This window comes from Phyllostomus discolor, chromosome 2 (genome assembly GCF_004126475.2).
Source record: "Phyllostomus discolor isolate MPI-MPIP mPhyDis1 chromosome 2, mPhyDis1.pri.v3, whole genome shotgun sequence".
In the NCBI taxonomy this organism is placed as follows: domain Eukaryota; kingdom Metazoa; phylum Chordata; class Mammalia; order Chiroptera; family Phyllostomidae; genus Phyllostomus; species Phyllostomus discolor.
Window position 1 is genome coordinate 148,528,249 of NC_040904.2, and position 26,899 is coordinate 148,555,147.

General features: G+C 37.3%; 1 protein-coding gene across 1 annotated transcript in view; it reads right to left on the reverse strand.

Annotated features, from left to right (window-relative positions):
* Positions 1-25,955, reverse strand: part of RAB21 (RAB21, member RAS oncogene family) — a 41,122-nt gene extending 15,167 nt beyond the window's left edge. Inside the window, exons 1-4 of the mRNA XM_028531949.2 lie at positions 25,538-25,955; positions 12,567-12,626; positions 11,683-11,790; positions 8,410-8,473 (exon numbers count right to left, since the gene is read on the reverse strand). Of these exons, the coding sequence (XP_028387750.1) occupies positions 8,410-8,473; positions 11,683-11,790; positions 12,567-12,626; positions 25,538-25,684 (379 nt within the window). The 5' untranslated portion in view covers positions 25,685-25,955. The remainder of the gene's footprint in view (positions 1-8,409; positions 8,474-11,682; positions 11,791-12,566; positions 12,627-25,537) is intronic.
* Positions 25,956-26,899: the final 944 nt, after the last annotated feature.

Genomic DNA, 26,899 nt, shown 5'->3' on the forward strand with positions numbered 1-26,899 from the left:
TAAGCACTTCACCACCACAGAGGAGAAAACTATATTCCTTCTTTTAAAAACATGAGAGAATTTAATATATGCACATTGTGACTGAAAGGGTATTATGCTAAGTGAAAACAGAGAAAGACATATACCATATGATTTATTTCACTTATATGTGGAATCTAAAACACAAAATAAACAAAACAAAAACAAATGCACAGATACAGAGAAAAAAATCAATGACTGCCAAATGGGTGGAGAATTGGTGAGATCAGTGAAAAAGTGAAGGGATTAAGATGTACAAATTGCCAGTTATAAAAACATTCACAGGGATGTAAAGTACAGCATGGGAAATATAGTCAATAATATTACAATAACTATGTATGGTGTCAGATGGGTACTAGATTTATCGAGGTAATCACTTCATAAGTTATATAAATGCCTACTTACTATGTTGTATAGCTGAAACTAATATATTTTATGTTGATGGTAAGTGAAAAATAAAAAAATATAAGATGTACACATCACGCAGACTTAAAATTAATTACTGAAACTAAATGTAGCCCTCCTTAAAGATGGGAAACAGAGGGGGAGGGAAAGGAAACCTTATCAATAAAGCCATTTTTGTTGGGACCTTAGAGAATCTAGAAGACAATTTCAGCTAGAGCACTGAAGTAAGCACCTAATGAAAAATATAATGCTTAAAACTGAGAAGTATAAGCCTTGAGATGTAGAACCATAGAGGTTCTATGTCTATGAAGGAGCTCAAATAATGTGAGCACCTAACTGTGAGCAGCTGCAACCAACCACTTGACCCCACAGCCTAAGGATGATGAGAGGGGGGGAAGCAGACTATGCTAAAGCTCAGTAGGTACCAATGAATTCAGTAATGAACTCTTTCCTCTTTGAACAGTTATCTGTATACCTCAACAAGATGATACATATTAATTCTGATTTCCTACATTAAACTTTGCCAATAAAATTTTAATTTGCTAAATATTATAGCCAATATATGTGACAGTCAACCAGAGGAAAGTTGTTTTATGTATGCTATGAAGAATGCAAAAAGCACCACCTAGTGTCCAGTGGCTCCAACAAATAAAGGCACAATATGTTGCCTCTTAGAAAAGAAACAGCAAGACCTTTCTTCCAATTAACTAAAATCATGAGTTTTTTCTTAGATCTTTTTGCCTTTTTTCAAATTCCACCTGAATTATCAGCATCTATTTAAAAAAAGATGAGGATAGGGAGAGTAGACAATAACCATACTGTCTCAAATGATTACTTGGGGAAAATTATTCAGTTTTATTATTTAATAACATTTTAAACTTAATGAACAATGCAGTTATTAAAATAGCTATTTTAATAACCTTTTATTTTATTTATTTTTCTAGCAACATATCCTTTTTTTAAATTGTTCTATCACAGCTGTCCAAATGTTTCCCCCAGGTGTCTCTTCACTGCCCCATAATTATTATTTTAAACAAAATTTTAAAATCCCTCTATGAAATATTTTTTTGAACAATCAGTATTCATAATGGATTGGTTAAGCACAAACTAAGTCACAGAAACTGCCAGTTAGTGACAAATTTCTAAATCTCAAAATCTTTTTAGTTCCTATACTCTTAAAAGCAAGATAGTTAAAGGATTAAGGCTTTAAGATTCATATCTGTTTTAATACTAGTGTTCAGTTAACATAGAAAACTTTCTAATAGGCTTAAAATGCCTGAAAACAAGGATAACCAACTGGAGTAGGCACCTACTTGAAAGTATAGTACTAGAAAGATCAGGGGAAAAAATTGGCTGAAACTATTGGAAAGGAAGGAAAAAGTCACCCCATTAAGAACAGTAAAAACATTATCTTCTTTAAAAATACATATTTGAATTAGAACATGGAAGGGATATACCTACTGCTAAGAGTAGAGGGCCTAAAAAGAGCTAGAACCATATTTTGCTTAGATTAGATGGTGCCTGGCCTAGTAGTAAAAAACTTTCTTTCAGAAGCCTTTTAAATCTGAAGAAAGCCTGTTTGTAAGTCCAGGTTCATTTCATAACTATAAGACTTTAGGCAAATTACTTAACTTCTCTTAGTCTCACTTTGCACAAATATAGCTAACAAACTTTGCAGAACTGATGTGAAAATACTGCAGAAGGCTTAGCATGTAGCACAAGTTCAATAAAGAGTAGTTATTAGTATTAGCCACATTTATCACAGTGAATGATCAAATGGAAAATCAATCTTGTTATGAAAGAATTAAAGCCCATAATAGATACTTTCTACCATCACCCTTCTGGCTTCATCTAGCTTAACTTAGTTAATACGATGAATGCTCTCGGAAATCTTCCCTTAACCCTCCACTCCCTAAACTTAGTTAGTTTTGCTTCTGTGCTATCACAGCCCTCCATAGTACTCCACCTTCACAGCATTTATCATAATACATAATAGTTTGTTTTTCTCTCTCTCCCTATACAGTAAGCTTTGAGAAGGCAAAGACATTATCTATTTTGTTTACTTATTCACTACACTATTCCTAAAGCCTGATACATAGAAAGCAATATACAGTATTGATTAAGGATATGGGCTTAAAGTAGCTGACAGACCTGAATTAAAATCTCAGGTCTACCTCCAACTAGTCATGTACTTTGGAAAGTATCAAACTCTCTAAGCCCACTTCACTGTGTGTAAAATGAAAATGGCAATAATACCTTCCTTGCAGTGTTGTCTGAAAGCTTAAATGAAATAATAAATGTATAGTTCTTGGAAAAGTACCTGGCACACAATAAACAGTAACTTATTGATAATAAATATTTCTTTAACAAACATACAAATGTTAAGGGCAGACTAAAAGCAAAATACTACCAACTAGAGCAACCACTAACAGTACTAATCAACAGATTAATTAAAACCTAGAAGGAAAAAGTCTGCAGTGAAGTATGGAGTTCTCTATTATTGGTTAACCCATTATCAGAGGTTTAGATAAGGACCTAGAAGGCTCAGTATCTAATTTACACCTGAAAAGCTAGCAGATTATATATCAATCATAAAGATTCTGAGACTTAAGATAAGTTAGAATTCCTACACTGAGGCTGAAATAACTTAATTATGTAAAAACAAGATGGGAAAAGCCTGACAAAAGAGCAATAGTTATAAAAATGGAATTCAAATATTTGTTATCTGTAGTCCAGGGATGTGAAACTCATTTTCACAGGGGCCATATCAGCCTCACAATTGCCTTCAAAGGGCTGAAATAACTTTAGGACTGTATAAATGTAACTTCTCCTTAATTGTTAAGGAGTTGAAATTACATTCAGCCCTTTAAAGACAACCGCCAAGGCTGATGTGGCCCCCGGTGAAAATGCGTTTGACACCCCTGCTGTAATCTTCTATATAAAAGAGACATTGACTTGACATGGCTGACAAGTGTATACAATCTTGGGCAACACTGGTAGAATGACTGTGAGGATTTTTAAAAGAAGAAAGCCATGTAAGTATACACTGGCTCAACAATGTTTGGATTCTTGTGTTCATTTCAAGGGTAGAAGACACAGAGATACACTTAAATAAACCCAGGAAAAAATAATCAGGATGATGAGAATATCTGGAAGTTAGTCCAAATGCAAAAAGTTGACGACCAAGAATTTAGGACTGTAGGTGAATTATCCAAGCTCCAAAGATTTGAAAGGTTGTCTTATGTAAAGGGAAAGAAACAAGTATTTGTCAAATGCCTTCTCTATGCAAAATGTTTTCCAAATCATTATTTCGTCTTTATAATAATCATGTGAGGAATTATTATTTTGAAAATAATAATAAAACAGAAGAACTACTATATATAAAACTACCAGCAATAAAATACTGAACTACTACTGAGAATAAAAATCAATAGGTGAAAAAATAATGTAAATGTTCATCAACAGCAAAAGAATAAACTGTGGAATAATATTCATAGAATAAAGTATTACCAAAGAGAGTAAAATGAACTACAACTAAATACAAGAACATAGGGAAACCTACAAGCATAATGTAAAGTCAAAGAAACCACACAAAAGAGTTCATACTATATGATTACATTTATATAAAGTTCAAAACAAAACTAGTGCATTCAGTAAAAAGTCAAGATAGTGTTTGGTGGTAGGTGATGGTGAAATAAAGGCAGCTGGGTAGTGTTGGGATGAGAAAGAAGCACAGGTGGGCTTCTAAGGTACTAGTGATGAGGCTTTCTTAACTAAAATTTTCTTTTTGTGGTAAATGGGCTGTCCAGATTCTTCAGATTCTGAATTACAACTAAAATTCTATGTAGTATTTGCCAACAGGAAAGAAAAGAGAGTGTGAGCTTTTTATATATTATACCAATCATTAATAAGCAGTATATAACAATTAATAAGAACATTTGACCCTACTTGGGGTAGTAAGCTACAAGACACAATATTCCTGTATCTTCTTATAATATGAACATGAATATAAGCTTGATATTCATAAACTTATTTACCCAGCTAATTTTTTCACATTATATTTTATTGTTTAGGCTGTTATAATTGTCCCAACTTTTCCCCTTTTGCCCTCCACTACCCAGCCGCCCCTCCTCAGGCAATCGCCACATGTTGTCCATGTCCATAGGTCATACATATATGTTCTCTGGCTACTGTATTCCCTATGCTGTACTTTACATCCCCATGACTATTCTGTAACTACCAATTTGTACTTCTTAATCTCTTCCACATTTTCACCCACGCCCCAGATCTCCCTCCCATCTGGCAACCATCAAAACATTCTCTGTATCTATGATTATGTTTCTGTTCTGCAGTTTTTTAGAATCAATTGTTGATAGATATATATTGATTGCCATTTTATTATTCATATGTTTGAGCTTCTCTAAGACCCTTTAACATTTCATATAATACTGGTATGGTGGTGATGAACACCTTTAGCTTTTTCTTGCCTGGAAAGCTCTTTCTCCTCTGATTCTAAACAATAGCTTTGCTGGTAATCTTGGTTGTAGGCCCTTGCTTTCCATCACTTTAAATTTGTCTTACAAATCCCTTCCAGCCTGCAAAGTTTCTGTTGAGAAATCAGCTGACAGTCTTATAGGAGCTACCTTGTAGGTAACTGCTTTTCTCTTGTTGCTTTTAAGATTCTTTGTCTTTAACCTTTGGCATTTTAATTGATGTGTTTTGGAGAGGGTTCATCTTGTTTGGGACTCTTGTTTGGGTTCATCTTGTTTGGGACTCTTCTGTGTCTCCTGAACTTGTCTATTTCCTTTACCAAGTTAGGGAAGTTTTCTGTCGCTATTTTTTCAAATAGATTTCCAATTTCTTGTTCTCTTCTCCTTCTGGCACCCCCCATGATGTGACTTTTGGTATACTTATCCCAGAAGCTCCTACACTATCCTCATTTTTTCTATTTTTTTTCTTGCTGCTCTGATTGGGTTTTGGGTTTTTGTTTTATTTTTTCTTCTTTCTATTCTAAATCGCTGATTTGATTACTGGCTTCATTCACTCTACTGTTGTTTCCCTATAAATAGTTCTTTATTTCAATTACTGTATCCTTCATTTCTGACTGGATCTTTTTTATGCCGTTGAGGTCCTCACTAAATTCCTTGAGCTTCCTTAAAACCATTGTTTCGAACTCTGCATCTAGTAGATGCTTGTCTCCATTGTGTTTAGTTCTTTTTCTGGAGTTTTGATCTGTTCTTTCATTTGGGTCATGTTTCTTCGTCTTCTCATTGTGGCAGCCTCCCTGTGTTTGTTTCTGTGTTTTAGGTAGAGCTGCTATGTCTCCCAGATTTGGTAGAGCGGCGTAATGTAGTAGGTGTCCTATAGAGTCAAGTGGCATAACCTCCCCTACTACCCTAGCTACTCAAAGTGTGCCCAAGTCATGTGGGCTGTGTACACCCTCTACTTATAGTAGAGCCTTGATTGCTGTTGGCCCAGCCAAGGTCAACCACTGACTGTTCTGTCTGATATCATACAACAGTGGCTACAAAGTGATGTACAGATGGCTGCTACTTGTGCTGGGCTTCAAGGTGCCCCGGGGAGGCCAAGCCATGAACCAAGGCTAGACACTGATAGTGCCGGGCCTGAGGCAACTTAGCAAGAGGTATGGGGGTTCGAGAGGTATAGAGGCTTGCTAAAGCCAGAAGCTGCTTATGTGAGAGAACATAGGAAAATCTGAAGCATAGGCCAGAATAAGCCATTCATATGGAAAAATCACTGTAAATAGCCTGGGTGTGCCCGAAAGCTGAGTGGGTCAGGGCCTCGTCATGAGATTGGGGCAAACAGTGTTAGCCACGTTGATGGAGTTTCAGATATGACACCCACCTGCAGGCTCTGTGGTTCTGTTGTGGGAGAGCTCAGGAATGGAAAAATGGCCTCTGCCAGCACTTTTGTGTGGGAGAAACCTGGCCCCCAGCTCTTGCCCTGATGCTGCACAATTCAGTTCCTCCCTATATGTCTCTGATGCCTTTCAATCTGCTATCCCCACACTGGAGCTCAAAAGGAGTGAATCCAAGTAGTCTATGTATGGGTCCTTGAAGAGGAACTGCCTGGGGGTCCAGAAGTTTCTGTCTTCCACAGCCTCAATCCCTACTGGTTTTTACAGCCAGAAGTTATGGGGATTTATTTTCCTGGCACTGGAACCCTGGGCTGGAGAGGCTAGTGTGGGGCTGCAACCCCTCACTCCTGAGATACCCCTCATGATATTTCTAATATATTTATTTATTTTTAGAGAGAGAGAAAGGGAGGGAGGAAAAAAAGGGGCAGAGAAACACTAACTGTTTGCCTCTTGTATGAGCCCTGACTGGGGAATGAATCTGCAACCCAGGCACGTGTCCTCACCAGGAATCGAACCATCAACCCCTTGCTCTGTGGAAAGATGCCCAATGAACTGAGCCACACTGGTCAGGGTTTGCTCCTGATTTTTTATCCACTACATGTGGGTGTAAGACCCGCCTGTTCTATGTCCCCACCCCTCCTACCAGTCCGATATGGTTTCTTCTTTAATTCCATAGTTGTAGAAGTTCCATTCAGCTCGATTTCTAATGGTTCTGAATAATGGTTGTTCTATAGTTTAGCTATAATTTTGATGTGGTTGTATTAGGAGGCAAGCTGTGTTTACCTACACTGCCATCTTGACTGGAAGTCTAACTCCCAGCTATTTTTTTTAAATGTTGTCACTCTAATCAAGTAACAAAACTCTTGAGGCTTCTCTGAGTATATGTTAGTCATTTATTTCTCTGTTCTGAGGGATATCCAGAATATCAAATTCTCAAATATCCAGCTGTTCACTCATCATAGCCACTTCCATTTGCAGTAAGTCCCATATACCACACAAATCCACACTAAACTCACTAATGACTAGCTACAATTGTGGCCTCAAACTCCTATACAGTGTACTACCTCAGTACTCTGATACATTTCTGCCATCCTGCCTAACGTAGCATCTAGACTAAAAATCAGGCCTCCTTGCACTTACCCCAGACCTACACTCTGATCTGGAATTGTAAAGTTTACCAATCATTTAATGGTGACAAACTGCATGAAATATAAGCTCAAATTAAAAACAAAAATTCTTAAGGCTAAAGGTAGAATTTCCCCATACTGAACATTCCATTCTATATCCCTCACTAGAACTCCCTGGTTTCTCACAGGCCATGCTTACTGTATTAGTCATGTAAAAAGGAAGAAAGAAAACAGCATGAGGTTACTCAACATAAGGATTAATAACATAAGCATAGGAGTGAGATGGGATTCAACCTGAATCCCATCTCTGATACCTGTCCAATATTGGTCAAGTTAGTGTACCTTCAGGGCTCAGCTTCCTCTATAAAATGCTCAGAGAGTAATGAAGATTACATGAGATGTCTACTGAATACACAGCACATGTCTGGTATACTTTATTGCTCAATAATTACTTGTTATATCATAGAAATAATAATCTAAAGAAAAAAGGGAACTAAAGAGAAATTCCAGAACTCCAAGAGAGAGTTATAGAGTTCCATTATTTTACCATTAAGAACATCCCTCCACTATAGTATCATGATCTACTTATACCCTTGGAGTCAAATTTGTCCTTAACTCAAGAATGTGTATACTTTAATGTACAGAACAAGAACACTAGTGTAAGTCATTGGTATTAATTTTAGTTCCTGAACTTTTTTTCTAAATAGAATCTTATGGTGAAAAACTAGAAGTCAAACTGAAGCAAGGCTGGGGGCTTAAATAAAGCCTTAAATGTTTAGCTTCCCACTTGCTCCCCAAGGCATTCCTTGAGGTAGAGCTGAAGCTTCTAAAAGAGTACTTCCAAATACTAAATTATTCTAAAACATTATTCATGAAAATGCCATTCTTCTTTTCTCATGTAATTTTAAAATGAGAGTTACTGGTCTATTCTTTTATACAAAATTAAGGAAGTACAAAGAAGATTTAAGAAGTAATACTTACCAACTATACATAAACAGATTTCATTTCCCAACATTTTCCGCAATTCTTTGACCCAGTTTTTTACCTGTGTATACAAAAGAGTTAATGTTTAAACAAATTCTACTACAAGACTACCAATACAACACCCCAAAATTCAATCAATATTGTTGAAATACCTCAAAATTTGGCTAACAGCTCATATATTTAGTTGTTACCAGGAATGATTCACTATTAAGATCATTTATGTCCAGATTACATTGTAAACAACACACATACAAACATCCAATGGAAATATTTCTCTCTATATCTTTATATAGGTACAGAGAAAAGTACCTCTAATTACAAATTTTCATAAATCTTCCACAGATTCGAGCAAAGCTAGTCACCAGAGCAAAAGCATGTCAACTCTGGCCTCACATAATAGGTACTTGTACAGAGTCACTTTGGACTTAGGAACACATGAACTTAACCCAACTGGTTCCAAAATAAAGGACATAGGCGCTTCTGTATCACACATTTACTGGAAAAACTATGTATGGGTACCAAAAAGACAGGGAAAACAAATTTTCAGCCTTCAGTATATGACAAGTGTTTTCAGTGTTGGCACTACTGATATTTTGGCTCAGATAATTCTCAGCTATAAGGGACTGTCCTGTGCAATACATGATGTGTAGCAGCATTCCTGGGCTCCTAGCCACTAGATACCAGGGCCATCCTTCAGTTGTGACAACCAGAGATGTCTCCAGACACTGTCACTCCCTCCTGAAGAACCACTGGTATACAACTACTCCAGAAACCAATTGATACTTCACTATGGATGAAGGATGGCAGTAGGCACAGTTGAGAGTAAACTGGAATTAAGAAATTTAATCTTTTGGAACTCAGGCTTTTAAAAATGTTGACTAGAATAAAACAGGACAAAAAACAAACTTGGATACCCTCCTTTCACTTTTTTGTAATAGGATTTATTCTATATGCAAATTACATAGAACTTACATACCCTTCCAAAAAATACACACACCTATAAGTTACAAAAATTACATTAGATATGTGGTAAGTACTGGCTGTGCATCTGGTTCTATGATACAAACATAACAGGTCTACATTCCTATTCTCTGCAAGAATGTAGAGGAACTAACTCTGTAGTAACCAAAAATCTTTATAAAAGCAAAGGTAATCAATATCACCACCTTATCTTTGTAATTGCATTGAAGCAGTTTTCTCAGTATAGCCGCATCTTTTTGTTTCATTTATGTGTATCAAGTTTTCAGAAAAGCATTTAACTTGCATCCTTAGGTGATTTCACGTAAGAAAAATTTAATAGTGTTGATATAAAATGATGTATTACTCTGCTCTCTATGCATACAGTATCACAACCTACTAAATCTGAACAGTCAAAAAAAAAATGTGTAATCCACCTCCAGTAAGATCCCCCTCCACAGGTATCCTGCTCATTACAGCATACATTCTGTGGTGAGTTAAGGATGATCACAAATTCTTTGCCAATCCTCCTATCAAGAGGTACAATCTATTTTCCCTCCCTTTGAATCTGGGGTAGCCTTGTAACTTGTTTTGACCAAGAGAAAGTAGCAGAAGTAATGCTATGCCACTTCTAGACCTCAGCCTTATGAAGGCCTGGCAGCTATACTTTTGGGATTCAGCTGTCACAATAGAAGCTTAGGCTAGCTGGGGCTGGTGTGGCTCAATGGATTGAGTGCCGGTCTGAGAATCAAAGGGTTGCCGGTTTGATTCCCAGTCTGGGGCACATGCCTGGGTTGTGGGCTAGGTCCCCAGTAGGGGAAGCGCCAGAGGCAACCACATATTGTTATTTCTTTCTTCTTTCTTTTTTTTTTTTAGAAGATTTTTACTTATTTATTTTTAGAGAGGGAAGGGAGAGAGACAGAGATAGAAACATCAATGTGCGGCTGCTGGGGGTCATGGCCTGCAACCCAAGCATGTGCCCTGACTGGGACTCGAACCTGTGACACTACATTGATATTTTTCTCCCTCCATTCTCCTCTCAAAAAATAAATGAGTAAAATCTTAAGGAAATAAAAAGAAGCTTAGACTAGAATATGGAATAATGAGAGAGCATGTGGAGAGAGTACCAGAAGTTGAGATACCAGATAGAGTGAGAAATCATATGGAGAACCAGGCTGCCTTGGATGGTCCCCACCCAGCCAAACTCCCAGTTCAATGCAGCTGCATGAGTGACTCTGCTGACATCAGACAGAGCAGAGGACCCACAAAATTATAAGAAATAAACATTTTAAACCACAGATTTTAGGGGGTTTTATTACGCAGCAAGAGGTAAGTGGTTACTTTTCAAACTATAAGACTCAACTTCCTCTAATAAAATAACTACACCATTTTTTAGTGCAAAAAGGCAGGAAAGGATAACAAATAGCAACAAATAGCACCAAATAGCAGCCCCAAAATAACTTTTAAAAAATATCATTAAATCTGCAAACTGTTCCATTTTTCTACTCTTTGAACTAAGTTTTTCTACATGTCATTCATAAACCAAAGAGTAACATATATCTACTTTATCAGTTAAATACTGGGAAATAAATAAAGAAAAAAAAAACTAGAAAGGCAAGCAATTTCAACATGGACACAATTATAACTCATGGCAAGATAAATTTTTGCCCTGCAAATTACCCCTTTCAGTTACACACCCTTGAAAAATTCCAAAGGGGCTTTCAGAGGAAAGGTCAAATGTGTAATCAGTCACTATCCTAATGGTGATGACAACTGAGAGATAAGTTTAATGGTAACTCATTTTCGGTTTCAATCAACTTTAAAAACTCTGTGTTTTGGTGTGTGTGTAAAGAGGGGCAAAAAAATGGAGGAGCTTTAAAATAAACACCTTTTTATATTATCCTCTAGAAAATTTGGTGAAGAGCTTAAATTTGATTTAGTTCTCCTTTTTTCTCTTCACAATTAGGATGCCTGTGCAACTGTACCAAGATTTCAGGTGTCCAGCATATATGTAATCAAAGAAATGTATGATTTTTCTTTATCAGGGAGGGAAAAAAGCCCCTATGTTTTTTGGAAGTTTTCCTTCAGATTATTTCCCTTTTCTAAGAAAGCCAGGTAATAAACTATTCCTATGGTTAACATAAACATTTATAAATACTCCATTAAAAATTATGAGTGGTCACCATAATTTTTTTTATACACAAACTATACCTTTAAAACCAAGACTAATCACATTAGTAAACAAATGCAGGTAATGGAAACTTGCAAAACCAGTGTTCTACTAAGTCATCTATCCATAAGTAAATAAAATACCTTCTGAAAAGAATCTTCATCTGTTATATCATAAACTAAAATAGCTCCATTTGAATCTCTGTAGTAAATTGGGCCCAATGCATGGAATCTCTCTTGACCTGCTGTATCCTAAATAAAGCAACAAATGCTTATTAGATCAGAAAAAAAAAACCCACATCTGCTATTGCAATTACAGTAAACTTTTAACTAAAAGTTCATGACCACTAAAAGTAGGGCATGAAGGTACAGACAACCCCAAAACACACACAAGAAACAAAGGTTACCAAAATGTTTAAAAATCAAGTTATAATCAATATTTAATGTTTTACTGTTATACAAAGTTTGTATTTCCCCTCCCAACCATCTTCCTCCCCAGAAATCTTCCTACCCCCACTAAAAACACCAGTTCAGTTATATGGGGGCCCAAGATGGCATTATAAGCCAGGAATAGGGTTGGCCCTAAATTTAGGCTCCCACAGAGGGAAGAGGCAAGGAAAGAGAGCATGCTCCAGGACCATCTGCTAACTGCTATGCTACTACATTACCCTCACTCTACTCTTCATTAGCCACTTCCTTGGAAGGCTGGAACAGAGACATGAGAAATAAAGGCCAAGCTGCTATCTACCCACCCTGTCCTTTCCCTTCTCTGACATGAATCCCTCTGAGTTAACCCTCACCCAGCTGAAAAGTTATTATAGAAATATTCATGTATATAACTGTATTCGAGGTATAACTATTGGCCATCTTTTTTTAAAAAAAAAGTTATTAAAAGAAGTTTTGGCTAATCTCCAGTTAATTTAAAAGAAAATCCAAATTTTCAAATTACTATTCCTTGAACCAATTAGTTATTAGAGTACCAATAACAGTAGAGGCCTTAACTCATAAAACTGAAAAGGTTAACTTACCCATATAGCAAGGTTTACTCTCTTCCCACCAATATTTAACTTCTTTGTTAAGAATGATGCCTAAGACAAGAGAGATATACATTAAACAATGTTTCATATAAAATAATGCTTTTTATCTTAACAACTATAGATGAATATATCATCTCAATATAAAACTCAAGTTATCTGGAAGAAAAAGTAATCACTGAGTTTTTATTAATGACTAAACAATTTCAATGAAGACATTACATTATAACCTAATATACGAAAAAGATATCTGTTTTATGAACACATTATGAAAAATACAAAGAAAATTAGTAATAAAATACTTTTTCTTAGTTTTCCCCATAAAAAATTTTGTTACAGCATTGAATTTGATACCACCTTAACTACTCAATAAAGAAAGGCTCTAAGAGATTTCTAAGATGAGATCAAAGAAATGTCTACTGGTAATTTACTTAACTATATGAATACCAATATTATTAAAAAAAATTCCAGCAGTTATTTTATAATTCAATTATTTCATCTGTATCGAATAATTTTCCTAGGTACAAATGTCACAGAAATGAAAAGAAATAGTTCCAGCCTTCAAGGAGCATATAGTCTATTGCAGAAATAAAAATGTGAAGAGAATTATAATACCATATTGTTAAAATGAAGGGTCTTGACAAGTATACTTTGGGAGGAAAAAGGAAATATAAAGCCTGCCTGGTGTGAGTCCAAGACAGTGTAAGAAAAAAGGTGATGATCCTCACTCTACTCATAGTACAGTTTTCCTGACAGATGGCTGAAACCACTGAAGCCTGAAAAACATAGCTGCCCACCCCCTGGGGAACTCCAAATTGTAAGGTCAATGCCAGAGATGAGACATATCTCTATACATATATAGGCAAAGGCTGAATGAATAAAAAAGAGTCCTTCAATTCCTTGTATAGAAGTATGTACTTTACCTTGTGCTTCCTAAGGAAACCTAACATACTAGACATGTATTTTTTAAATGTATACTACAGTCAGTCATAATTGGAAAATGCTTCATATTACTCTGTGTCCCCTTTGTTACATTCATAATGCAAATTAGCACACTAGGATTCTTGCTGCCAAAATGAAGGCTGACTAACCGCATTTTTACAAGCATTCCCCAAACTCATTTGACCTCTTAATCCCTAAAAAAATACCTAATTTGTCCTAAGGAATATATTTTAAGAAGTAATACTGTTGACAATGGAGACTCACCAAAGGGTTCTTTAGCAGTGGGGAAGTATAAAATCTGTACTTTGAGAGAATGACTTTGGGATAGGAAGGAAAGTTGGACTGGAAAGGATGGGAACAGAGCTGAGGCAGTGAGGACATTACAAAGCTGGAGGAAAAAAAATGTCCTGAACTAAGTCCATGAAGACAGAAAAGAGAGAACAGAATCGAGAGTAATTAAAGAAACATATCAGAATCCAGAGTCAGTTGACATGTTTAAAAAGAAATAGCCAAGTTCAAAGCTATGCAGAGACAGTCACATATAGGTATATCTATATAGAAAAAATTGCAGCCCTGACTGGTGTGGCTCAGTGGATCGAGCAAGAGCCTGCGAACCAAATGGTCACCAGTTTGATTCCCAGGCAGGGCACATGCCTGGGTTGTGGGCCAGGTCCCCTGGGCGGGTGCAAGAGGCAACTACACAAACACATTGATGTTTCTTTCCCTCTCTTTCTCGCTCCCTTCCCTTCTCTAAAAACAAATAAAATCTTTAAAAAGAAGAAGAAATTGCATAGAAAAAAGGTAGAACAAATAAAAGCTAGGATGGTGAATTATTACTGAAAGAGAAGGCACCTACATTTCAGTACGGACTTTCTGCTGTATGAATACAAAGGAAAATTAACACTAAGAAAAGGCCACTGGATTTAGTGAGTAAGGAATCCACAGATAGATACAAATGGCAGAGCTGAGACCAAGTCCACAAATGGCTGCCTTAAAGGCTCTAACCATACTAGCCAAGATATTTTATCAAATGAAACAATAAAGCTTATACAGAAAAGGTACAAAATAAATTAAATGGCAAAATACTGAAAGAAATAACTTAAAAAATGAGAAGACCAAATACGCGTTATGACAATAAATGAGAACAAAGGGACTTTTTCCATTCATGGCAGCATTGGGGCTAAGAATACAAATTTTGAGGCAGAATTTACATTTGAATCTCAGCTTTGCCACTTATATTAGTTTTGTAATTTTTTTGAACTCAACCATTCTCATGGTTTCAGTATGAATGCTACAGAAAGAAATTCAAGATCTGAATCCTATCTAAATATTTAATTTATGTAGGTCAACTTAAATGCCTTTCAAACATATTTAAAATTAAACAGATCTTCTCTCGAAAACTGGCTTTCCATTACAACTTTAGTATTTTGACGACATTCTCCAAGTCACTGAGGTTTCAAATCTCAGTAAAACCATCCCTGAATATTCTCCCTCCCTTGTCATTCCATACTTCCCTCCAAACCACCAAACCTTGTGTTCATATTTCCTCTGGAAATCTATGACCACCAGTTTCACACTATGTTCTGGTATAAGTACCTTTAGTCTTACCTCACACTCTGGCCTACATGCCAAATTATCTTCCTAAAGTATCTGTGACTTTATAAAATCTTATCATAACTTATAACAGGGGTCTATAATAAGTTTTTTTTTTTTTTTAGTAAGTATGCTTAAACTACATCCCTACTGGCAGCTAATATAAAATAATTTGTTATGTGTTTTGTAGGGATTTTTCAGCAGAGGGGAGTGAATTTCTACCACCCCCTCTGAAATTTACCGCCACTCTCCCATGGGGAGTTTAAGGGACAAAATTAAGTCTCTCCTAAGAAATCATGAATATACAAAACAATTTAATGGAAAGAGTGCTCATCACAGTATTTATTAATTATAAAATGAAAAATCATGAAATAAATGTTCATCAATAGGCAATTAAAAAAATATAGTCCATCTATACAGTGGAATAAGTCATTTTTACTATTGCTAATACTAGCTAACAGTTATAGAATGTTTACCCTTTGCCAAGTACTGTGCTAAAGTACTTTTTACAAAAAATCATTAAGCTTCTCCTTTATAAAAGTTAGGGAGCCCTAATCTACAAATAAAAAATCTCAAAGCCTTATTTTTTATTCCGAGGACCTTCACAATTTGTCCACACCAATCTTCCTAAAATAGCTTCCAGTATTTCTTCACTTACTCTCCAACTTACCTGGTCCGTATACAATCCCTCCAATTCTGTTTTTCATTAAATTTCCCTCTAATATGGGCCTATTCTTTCTTCTCTATCTGCATTGTATATATCCAAGTTCTGTTCTGACCTATATATACTCTTCTTGCTTGAATTTTTCAGTTTCTCATACCACCCATACAACCCACACAGACTTTCTCTATCCTGAAGAATTTTACAGACCCTAACATTGTACTATACAGCATATAATGCCTTATATGTTGAAAGTTATCTTTTCATAAGTATAAATACTGTGTTAACTAGATTACATATTACTAACTTAACACTTTCACAGTGCTTACAATAAAATGAGCAGTGTTCTAAGACCTTTTAAATATTAACTCACTTAATTCTCATAACACCTTGTGAATTATTTATTACTCAAATATTATAGATATGGAAACTGAGATACAGGAAGGATAAGTATCTTGCCCAAGTCACAAAAGTGTTAAGAGTGGGATTTAAAATTCAGGAGTCTGACCTCAAAAAGAACTCAGACCCTCTATGCTATGGTTCTTCCCAGACTAAGACCAGAACTAACACTTCTCGGGAGGGTGGCACTAACACCTACACAGATGAAAATCGGCATATAACTTTAGACTCCCTGAAAGACTTAACTATTAATAGCCTATTGTTGACTAGAAGTGGTCTTACCAGTAACATAAAGTTGATTAACACATATTGTGTATGTTACAGGTATTATATACTGAATTTGTATAATAAACCAGAGAAAAAATGTTATTAAGAAAAATCATTGAGAAAATAAATTTACAGCACTGTACATATTTATTTTTAAAAATCCACATATATGTAGCCCTGTGCAGTTCAAATCTATGTTGCTTAAGGGTCAAATGTGTTATTATTGAGATAAACACATGTACAATATGTCTGGGTAAATCAATGGAGGTATAACTCTATAAAAGAGGTATGTTCCTGAAAGTTTCCTTAGAAACCAAATTATTTTAACTCAAACAGCTCATACACTAGTAAAGCATATTATCAAAGGTTCCCTATTAGAGCTTTTTTTTCCTTCATAATGAAAAGTGTAAGTACTACTCAATGAAAAAATTCCTTCTGTAACACAAGTCATCTCATTTTATATACATCCTAAGTTTTTAATATTTTGTTTTCTTGAAGAACATATATCTACTTTTAAAAACAAATATAATTATATTTGGGAATAAAATTGAAAAGATTTTATGTAACAGCAATCAATCAAAAGGCTGAAATTTGTCTTAACCTTGTTAATCATTCCTCTATGAGGCATATTTAATTTGTCCATACTACTAATACCACTTGTGATAATAATAGTTACTCTAGGGTAGTAGTTCTTAATTCTGTTACGTGGCAGTGAGAGTTGGTGAAGGGAGTGATCATGGACTTCACTCCCAAGAAAACTGCTTATACACACATGCAAAACAATTTTCACTCTTTCCAAAGGGATTTATAAATCCCTGGCAACATCTCAGTGAAGAATCCCAATCCAGAAAAGGGAAGAAAGACAAAAGTGGCATAAAATACCAATTCAAAAAATTTAGGAATATATGAAGAAAAACAAAATTGTACATATTATTTACCAAGCACTGTCTTTGGGCTTCCTCATTTAATCTTTATAACAATCCTCTGAAGTAAGTAATCATCCCTATTTTACAGTTGTGAACTTGAAATTTAAAGAATACAGGGGCACCCAAGGTCAGACAACTTAGTCAGGTGCTACAGTGCATGGAAGCCTGTCTGACCTCACAGTGCTTTTTCCACTGCTCAATGCTGCCTGTTGTAGAACATGTGCATTCTTAACCGGGTACTCCTGTACTTGGACACTAAGTGGTTCTGGACACCAATTCATCTCCCAAACTATTCTTAGGGTAGGCACAAAGTAAAGAGGATCAAAGTAATGGCATTTCCCACCTTACTCCTCCAAACCCTGAGTTACAGCTCCACTACTTTCAATTCCAATTACGTCATCTTCCAAACCTTAAGGGTATTAACAAAATTAACAATCCTATTATCTCAGGCTGCCATCTGTCATTTGCACCTGATGCTTATTTTGCCCAACATCTTACCTGAAATCATAATGGATAATATTTTTAAATCTCTACTTTAGAACTAAAATGGGCTCTAACTGGTGTGGCTCAGTTGGTTGGGCACTGTTATACAAAGCAGAAGGCCGCTAGTTTGATTCCTGGTTAAGGCACATGCCTACGTTGTGAGTTTGGTCCCCAGTCTGGTCACTTATGAGATCAACCAATCGACGGATGTTTTTCTCACACTGATGTTTCTCTCTCCCTCTTCATCCCTCCCTTCCCCTCTCTCTTAAAATAAATAAATAAAATCTTTTTAAAAATAAGGATCATAAGAAAGAAATAATAGGAACAAATTATATCTGCCAAAAAGTCTTTTCATAACTTCTTTAATCAATTTTTAATTGTTTTTGTTGTTGTTAGCCAGATCACTTGCTGTGCTTGCTAAACACTAACAAAGCAAAACACCTAAAGCAGCACAGTAACACAGTAACTGAATTGTGGACAAATACTTTCCTGTCTGTCTATTATCTTTTAAATTCAACAGACTTTCATTAATGTGTGTCTGTGTGGTTACATTAATTTTTGCTATAAGCACTACCACTGTTTCAGGCTTAAATATTATATTTAAAGTATCTATTACCACTTCCAGACTTAAGACATGAAAGGATTCAGGCAGACAATTTATAAAATTAGTCCTCTGTAGCAAGGCAATACAAATTAGCTATCAGAAAACTAAGTTACATCGCTACAATGGCAATCATATTATAATACATAGGTGTAACAAATTAATGTTGTACACCTTAAATTTACAGTTATATGTCAAACATTTTAATTTTTTAAAAAGAAAACTAAGCTGGGGGCTTGAATACCTCAACATTTCTTGTCCTTAACTTTCTAAAAAGAGGTATTATAATCAGTTTAGAGTCCAAGTGAATACCTTGCAAAGAAGAGGCAGTAAGTCACTTACCTCTAAGGAGTAGTTCAAAATACAAAACAGAAAATGGCAATCAGATATGGAATACTTATATATTAGAAATTCAAAGCCATAATTCTGAAAAAATCTTCTTAAAAAATCACCCACCCTTTTATAGCCCAGATGTTTCTAGTAATATACTGAAGAGGAAAAAGGCTTCAACTATTGAATTTTATAAAGATAGTATAGGTGAATTGACTGAATCAACAGAGATGTGGCTTTAAGAACTACTTGGAAGATATTTCAGACATTCAAACATTAATCTTACAAACAGGGAAACACAGACTCCTACACCAGAGACTGTTGCCAAGTGCAAAACCAACTGCTAAAACCTAAATGCCAAGTATTGCTCAGAAGGTTAAGGCATATAGGAAAAAAAAAAAAAAAGTAGGCTTAGCTTAAGAAAAAATGGCACACCATTACTAACTGTGAGACCTTGAAGTTTAATCCAAATCTCAGTTTCCTCATTTGCCAAAGTGTCAGGAAACTATCTGCCCAGCCAAACTTACAGCACAGCTTTGCTAACCAAATAACAGGCGCGCCTATCCTATACTTCAGGAGGCAGATGGGTGGAATTCCAGTCAGAGCTCTAAAAAGGAAAATGATAGAGGCATTTAAATTAGAGTTCATAATTTTAAAATGCCCTCAATAAAGGAAAAAAGAAGGCACATCTAAAAACAAAGTGATCACTCAAGAGTACAGATATAGAGACATATCAAAAACAAGAAGTGGCTATAATCGAAGTGGCACAGACATTTAAGAATGCATAAAGTCAAGAACGCTAACAGTTAAAGTATGTTACTTATCTTTATATTCCCCAGCCAGCACAACGTTTGCTACATAACAGGTACTAAATAAACAATTCTGGAATTTAATTGCTGAGGTTCAGCAGTATTGCTTTAGTAAATTCTAGAGAAAAGGCAGTCGCTCCTTCACTCCAACTGTCTTTCTTGCTTCTGTCAATTTTATCAAAGCCCCAAATCCACAGGGAAATCACATGAGAGAGCCTGTGGTGTCTATATTAAATTAAGCTTCCTGGGCCAGGTAAAGGATTTTGAATTCTCAGATAGCTCACCTACAAGATTACTTTGTAGTAGTTAGTAACCAAAGAGGAGCTCTGCAAAAAGGGGGCAGTACTAAAGCACCAAAGTATGACAAATGCCACAATTTTCAAAAAGGAAGTGAATTTCCAAAAATATCAATCCCAGCAGAAATGTCAACTCTAGAATGGATAATAAACATTTATGTAATCTATAAAATATATAACATATAAACAATTTTATTTTTAAAAAAATATATTGTATCCTCACCCAAGAACATTTTTTTATTGCTTTCAGAGAAAGAAAGGGATAGAGAGAAACACTGATGTGAGAGAGAAACATCCATTGGTTGCCTTCTCATAAGAACCACAACCAGGGATCAGATGCCCAACCTGGGTATATGCCCTGACCAGGAATAGAACCTGTGACCCTTTGGTCTATAGGATGGTGCTCCAACCAACTGAGCCATGCCAGCCAGAGCTAAACAATTTTCAAATGTAGCTATCCCTTAGAGACAGCATGGGTTCTGAAAATAATTCACTTCAAATTAATTCCATTACCTTTTTCGACAGAGTTACTATGAAAGAATCCAACCCAAATTAAGCACCACCTATTCATTCAACGGCTAACATTTATTAAGCAAACATGCACTAGGCACTGTGCTAGGAGCTTTATACATGATGGCTCTCTATTTAATCCACATAAAAATCCTATGAGTGAGATTCTCCCATTTTATTAAAAAGAACCAGCTTACAAACATTAGAATAACCAACATCCTAATGGCTGTAAGTAGAAGCCAAAGTTCAAACTGAAGTCAAACTTCAGGTTTGACCCCAGGACCACTGTTTTAACCTCATGCTAAACTTCCTCTCAGAGAAGAGTTCAATAATGGGAGTTGCTGCTGTTAAATACAAGGACAACTAGTATTGCAAAATATACAAAAAACAGGGTAGGAAGACAGAACTCAGGGGATGGGTAGCTTGACTCAAGAAACTGAGAAAGAAGTTGAAATTTCATATCCAGGAGAAAACGCAGCAATTTCCTATAGGTTAAATTCAGGGATTAGGGCTGTCAGGGGAGCATCTTGGAGGTTATAAAGCATGAGCCTGACTCAAAGGAATGAGCCTTGCTTAAAATATCATTATGGCCCTGGCTTGTGTGGCTCAGTGGAGTAAGCGCCAGCCTACAAACCAAGGGTCGATTTGATTCCCAGACAGGGCACATGCCTCGGTTGCAGGCCAGGTCCCCAGTACAAGGCACTCAAGAAGCAACCACACACTGATGTTTCTCTCCCTCTCTTTCTCCTTCCCTTCCCCTTTCTAAAAATAAATAAAATCTTAAAAAAAAAAAAGATATCATCATAGTCATACAATATGTCACACCTTCCTTAAGCATGGATGCCAGGCAAGATTTCTTACATGTTTGCCACACTATTGTGTATTTTTTTCAGGGAAAAACCTCTGGCCTGGGACTCCCAGATTAAGTTATAGTTTTTGGCTAGAGAAAATAAAAAGGAGCATTTACCAAAAATAACATATATCCTTTTATCTGTTTCTCTATGTTTTAAAATAGTTTCAAAAACAATTCATGACTCGAGAACCAAGCAGTTCTCGAGTGATCCCACAGTTGGGATGCAAGCTTACAAACATTAGAATAACCAACATCATGATGGCTGTAAGTAGAAGCCAAAATTCGAACTGAAATCTAACTTCAAAGTCTTTTCCCTTTTTATCACATGGTATGGCCTTCTACTGCAGAAACACAGTGCTATCTTGTCTTCTGCAAGAATCTGACAAAGCATCTTGTGATATCCCCTGTGGGCAAGACTAATGTAGCTTTAGGACAAAAAAGATAGGAGATTTGTAATGCTAGAACCACCATTTTCATTAAAGGTTTTGTATACATCAGGCAGTAGCCCACAGAAGTCTTAAGCTGTTGTTTCCTTCTATTATCATTAATACGTACAACACTCCATTAATAATTGTTTCTCACTTAAGGTGAAAGAAGACTGTGGCCCACTCACAGTCTGAAAAAGCTCCTCTCTAAGATTCCAAATGTCTAGCCTTGACCAGTGTGGCTCAGTTGGTTGGGCATTATCCCACCAGGTTCCATTCCCAGTCAGGTCATGTACTTGGGTTGCAGGTTTGGGCCCCAGTCAAGACAACCAATCGATGTTCTCTCTCACACTGATGTTTCTCTCTCCCTCCCTCCTCCTCTCTCTAAGAACAAATAAATAAAGCCTTTTAAAAAATAATTAATTGTAAAAAGATTCAAAATGTCTAAAGAAAAATACATTTCTAGTCATGCATCACTGGGCTACAGTAAGACCTGCCGCAGAGCTTTGACTTGGCCCTCCCCTTTCTTTCAAAATGTTTATCAATGACCTGATGAGACATTACAGATTTTTACCAAATCTTCAGGTGATACAGTTAAAATGAATAGCTAACCCAGACAGTAGGGAGGGACCATGCCTTATTCTTCTTTGCATGCCTAGGACCAACCAAGTCTATCAAAGTCAAATTTAATGGGTCAAACATGTTAGGGACAAAAACAAACAAGCAAAAAACACTTAACTACAAACTCCAAGAAAAAAAAAGTTAAGGGATGTAAAACATTTTTTTACAGCAAGTAACACTAAGATAGCAGTGTGACATTAATATTATGACAACTGCCCCAAAAGATCATAGAATCTTTTCTACTTTAGTGTTAGAAAAGGATTCTCAAAAGGGGAGGTGACAGCCTGCCCTTCTCTGTTCAGTTCAAACCACCCTTGGAATCACTGCAACAGCTGAAGGTATCACATAGTTAAGGAAAGAGGACAATGAGTAAATAGTGAGTGTCTAGAAAATATGTCAAAATACTGAAATGATTGAGAACAGTATCACAGGAGAGCCAGTTAAAGGAACCAAAGCTGTTTATTCAAGAGAAAATAAGACTCAAGGAGATGTGATAGAGGTGTCTTCAACTATCAGAAAGGATGTCATGTGCAACCAAGATTTGCCAGCAGAACTATGAGTGGAAACTACAGGTTAACAGATTTTGGCTTTGCACACAGAAAAAAACTTACTGGAAATTAGACCTGTCTAAAAATAAAACAGGCCCCCTCAGGACAAAGTTTTCCACTTTACATACCAGTTCATCACACCTCCAAGAAAAAACTGGACAATCACTTGACTGAAATATTAAACAAAAGACTGAAACAGAGAACCATGACCTATCTTAGGTTTCTCTTAGTCCTATAATTCTTTGAATGTATGAATGTATGAGAGTATACTTTACAAAACAAATTTTACAAAGACAGGTAATAAGTAGTTTTGTTGACAAGAAAAAAGGGAACTTCCTGTCATCTTCTGATGTGTGATCTATTTGGCAATCAAAAGCATACAAGGATGTGTTTTATTGATCACAATGAAACCAAATTTCTCTGAAAAATTGTTATGATGAGATGAACTGATATCTAAGAGAAAAAGATCAGACATAATACTGTTTCCATACACCCGTAGACAAAATCCTCAATTCTGTAATATCATCCAAACACTTTTGTGATGAGTTATATAAACATGGAAATCTAGACTGCTATGCTCTGATACTGGAGATCTACCATAATTTCATCCTCCCCTGGGGTTGACTGCACAGGACCTTGTGCAGATTCCTGGGATGTGGTAAGGCGAATGTGCCTGGACATGGGCAGAGCTTTTGGGACCTCTTCCTGGAGTTGAGTTGGATGTGAGTGGACCTCCTATGGACAGTCTCCAGTGGTGGTTTTTCTCAGATATTTAAAAATCTTTAGCCTACTTTTACCTTTGAGAGTGTTTTTGGAATATATAATAAAAGTGTAATTTTTAGGCTGAAGGGCTAAATTATTTTTTAATTGAGAACTCAGTTACTATGGTATTCTCTTTTATCTTAGATCTATAGCATAAAGGAAACCACTAAAGGAGTGGTTTACCAATATCCAGAGGCATGTGACTAAAATGCTCAAAAATTGTTCAAATTTCAGCTTGGGCAGCATGACTTGAGGCAACATAATGCCCAGTAAATTACTCAACTTAACCAAGCTTGTTTCCTCATCTGTAAAATGGGGCTAACAAAACTATCCACCTCATAGCTGTTATAAGAATGAAGTGACAAAAGAAAAGTATTCAGCATATTAAGTAAGAACTTGATGTTAGCTATGCTGTTTACCTAAATGAATTTCTAAACTTTCAAATGATCAGAGAGATGTACTTATTTACCCTACAAATCTCACTAGTAGCACTCAACAATAACAACTTGTTAGTAAAATGTGTAACTGGTCTTGTACAAAAATGTAAGGGAAAAAAATAGGAGTTTCCTGGCATTCACTTTTTCAAATACTATGCTTTACCCAGGAGTAAAAAATAGAACATGGAATCAGAACTGAAGCATCTTTGTAAATTCTATACTCCATAGTTTAATAATAGCATCAAGCATCAAATGTCACAACAATTAGAACACTGTGAATTCAATTAAGTGTTCATGCTCTTTATACACTCCACAAACATTAATTAAGATCTATTGTGCAATTTGGGCAAGTAAATAATAAGGATGGAGAGCTTACACTGAACCAGGTCCTAGTCACTTTTATGTGTATTTTTCCTGACAACCCTATGAGCTAGACAGTGGGTCTTATTGTGGCCATTTTAACAGATGAAATAACTTAGATTAATTAACTTGCCCAAGACCACACAACTAGTTAAAAAGGATGGAGGTGGGATATGAACCTACACAATCAGGCTCAAAAGTCCTCTAGACTTCACTGTCTCTAACAACAATGATCAAGTCAGATTAGTTGGGTATTTTTCTTCTAACACGTGCAACCTGATTTATTTGGGAGAAAGGGGAGACTTACTCCTGCCTCAAAAGACTGGTTTTCGTCCCAAGCAATGATTACATTCTAACACTTTTCTGAGTAACCACAATGTACCTGCAGAAGAAAGTCCGCTCTGTATCACAAGCAAAAAAATAAATAAACAGCAGCAGCAGCAGCTGCTATGCTGTTACTTTGGGGACCAATTGTTAGCCGGGATTCACATGACGTTTCCGTGTGAATGTGAGTCGACCGACCTAGCAGAATATAACTGACCCAAAAGTCAGAACCACGCAGGCAGTAATGAAACTGCGTAACACACACCGGCAAGCGGTCATTTCAAAATCCCTCCAGAGATGAATGTTTTGCCAATCTGCACATTACTCGAAGACAGGACAAACTGAACTTACATAAACACTTAGTCATCAGTAGGCACTAAAGTTACAAATCACCAAGTTCGCAAAATCAAATCAGCAGCCAAGTTCCTAATTCCGAAAACAAAACAAAACAACACAAAACCCAAAAAGGCAGATGACACTTGGTGACTGTAGGGTGAGGGCACCTAGGCCCCAAGCGGAAGTGAAACGAAGGGGGAAAACTAGCCCAGCGATGGGGACTCCAAGACATGCCAGCCAGGGCACTGGGGACTTTTCAGGGTCTTTCCACTCCCCTCCCAACAGCCCGTCCTTACGTCTACAGGCTGCCCCGACCCCTCGCGTCTCCAGGGCGAATTTCTAAGTAAAGGCAACTAAAAGGCGTAGGTGCCAGGCCTGAGATGTGTAAGCCCAAATCCAGGGGACCATGGCAGCAGAGTCCTCACTGGCCCCGGACAGGTAGGGGCCCTCGGGCGCCACCTCCCGCTCTCTGGGCCCCGCACCTGCAAAGTGGTGATGTGCTTGTCGTTGAACTTGTTCTCGCAGTAGCGCAGTACCAGCGACGTCTTCCCCACGCAACCTTCCCCCAGCAGCACCACCTTGAACGAATAGGCTCGGCCCGCCGCCGCCCCGCCGCCGGCCGCAGCCATCCCGTCGCTTCCCAGCCACCCGCACCCTAGAGCAGCGCCGAGCTCCCCACAGCCGCCGCAGCGCCTTCACGGTCGCGGCCCTTGGCAACTGGCTCGCCAACACCCGGCGTCGTCTCCACCGCCTGCTGGGGCGAGGCCTCGAAGGGCCGAAGGAAAGTCCGAGAATGAAGGGCCCCAGCAACCACGTCAGGCAACCGACGAAAGGCGAACACTCCCTCTCCACCTCCCTCTAATGGCGTCTCCTTCCTCCTACGTCACACTCTCAGGTCACGTGACCACCGCGGCCGCCGGCGGCCCGGGGATCTTAGCCCGGGAGGACGGGCCTGGGCGTGGGCGGGGCTTCTGGAGCCTCTTTCTCTGGTGGAGTCGGTTTTGCGGGGAGGTGTTACGTGCAGTGCTGGAGCTGGGCTGCTACCGCCGCGCTGCATTTTGCGGGAGCCTTAGGGAGCAAGGAATAAGTAGATTGCGGCAAGTCCAGCTTAGGTGAAATGTCGAAGTGCAGGACGTTATCATTCTTGCTTAGGGAGTGTTCGCAAGGCTAATGACCGCTCTCACACCAGCGTCCCTGTAAGCTAAACTGCCAAGGTGCCCTTCAATATCTTGACAGTATTTTTCTGTGGGATCCCAAATCATAACTAGTGAACTTCTTTTAGTTCCCCAGACTGCCAAGTCTCCTCTTCATTTTTCAGGTCTCAGCTTCAACCGGAAAGGCTTCTCCGACCGCCCATCTTTCTCCCTCTGATCTTCCACCCCTCTCCTACCCCACCCCCCAAGTTAGGTATTTCATAACACGGATGTACCTTCTTTAGCAGTATTTACCACACTTCGTAGGAATTACTTTGTTGAGTATTTGTCCTTCTTAGGCTGTAGATTTGTTAAGGACAAGAAAGACTTGCCCAGCTTTGAGTTTCTGACTCCAAGCACTAAGCATATAATGGGCATTTTATGAATATTTGGGAATGAATGAGCGAACAATTAATAAGTAAATGATACATCTAAAGCCATTATACTTCGGCGTCCCGGCTTTTGTTGTCCGTGAGGCTTCTGACATTCCAAAGCGGCTCCACCTTGATAGACCTGGCTTGTTTGATGATTCCTTAGCTTTCCTCATCCACCTCCCCTTTCTTTCATGAAAAACTCTTCCAAGAAACCGTACTAGTGTTTCTGAAAATTTGCTACTAGAAATCTGGTATTAGTTAGGCAAACATTTTTTCC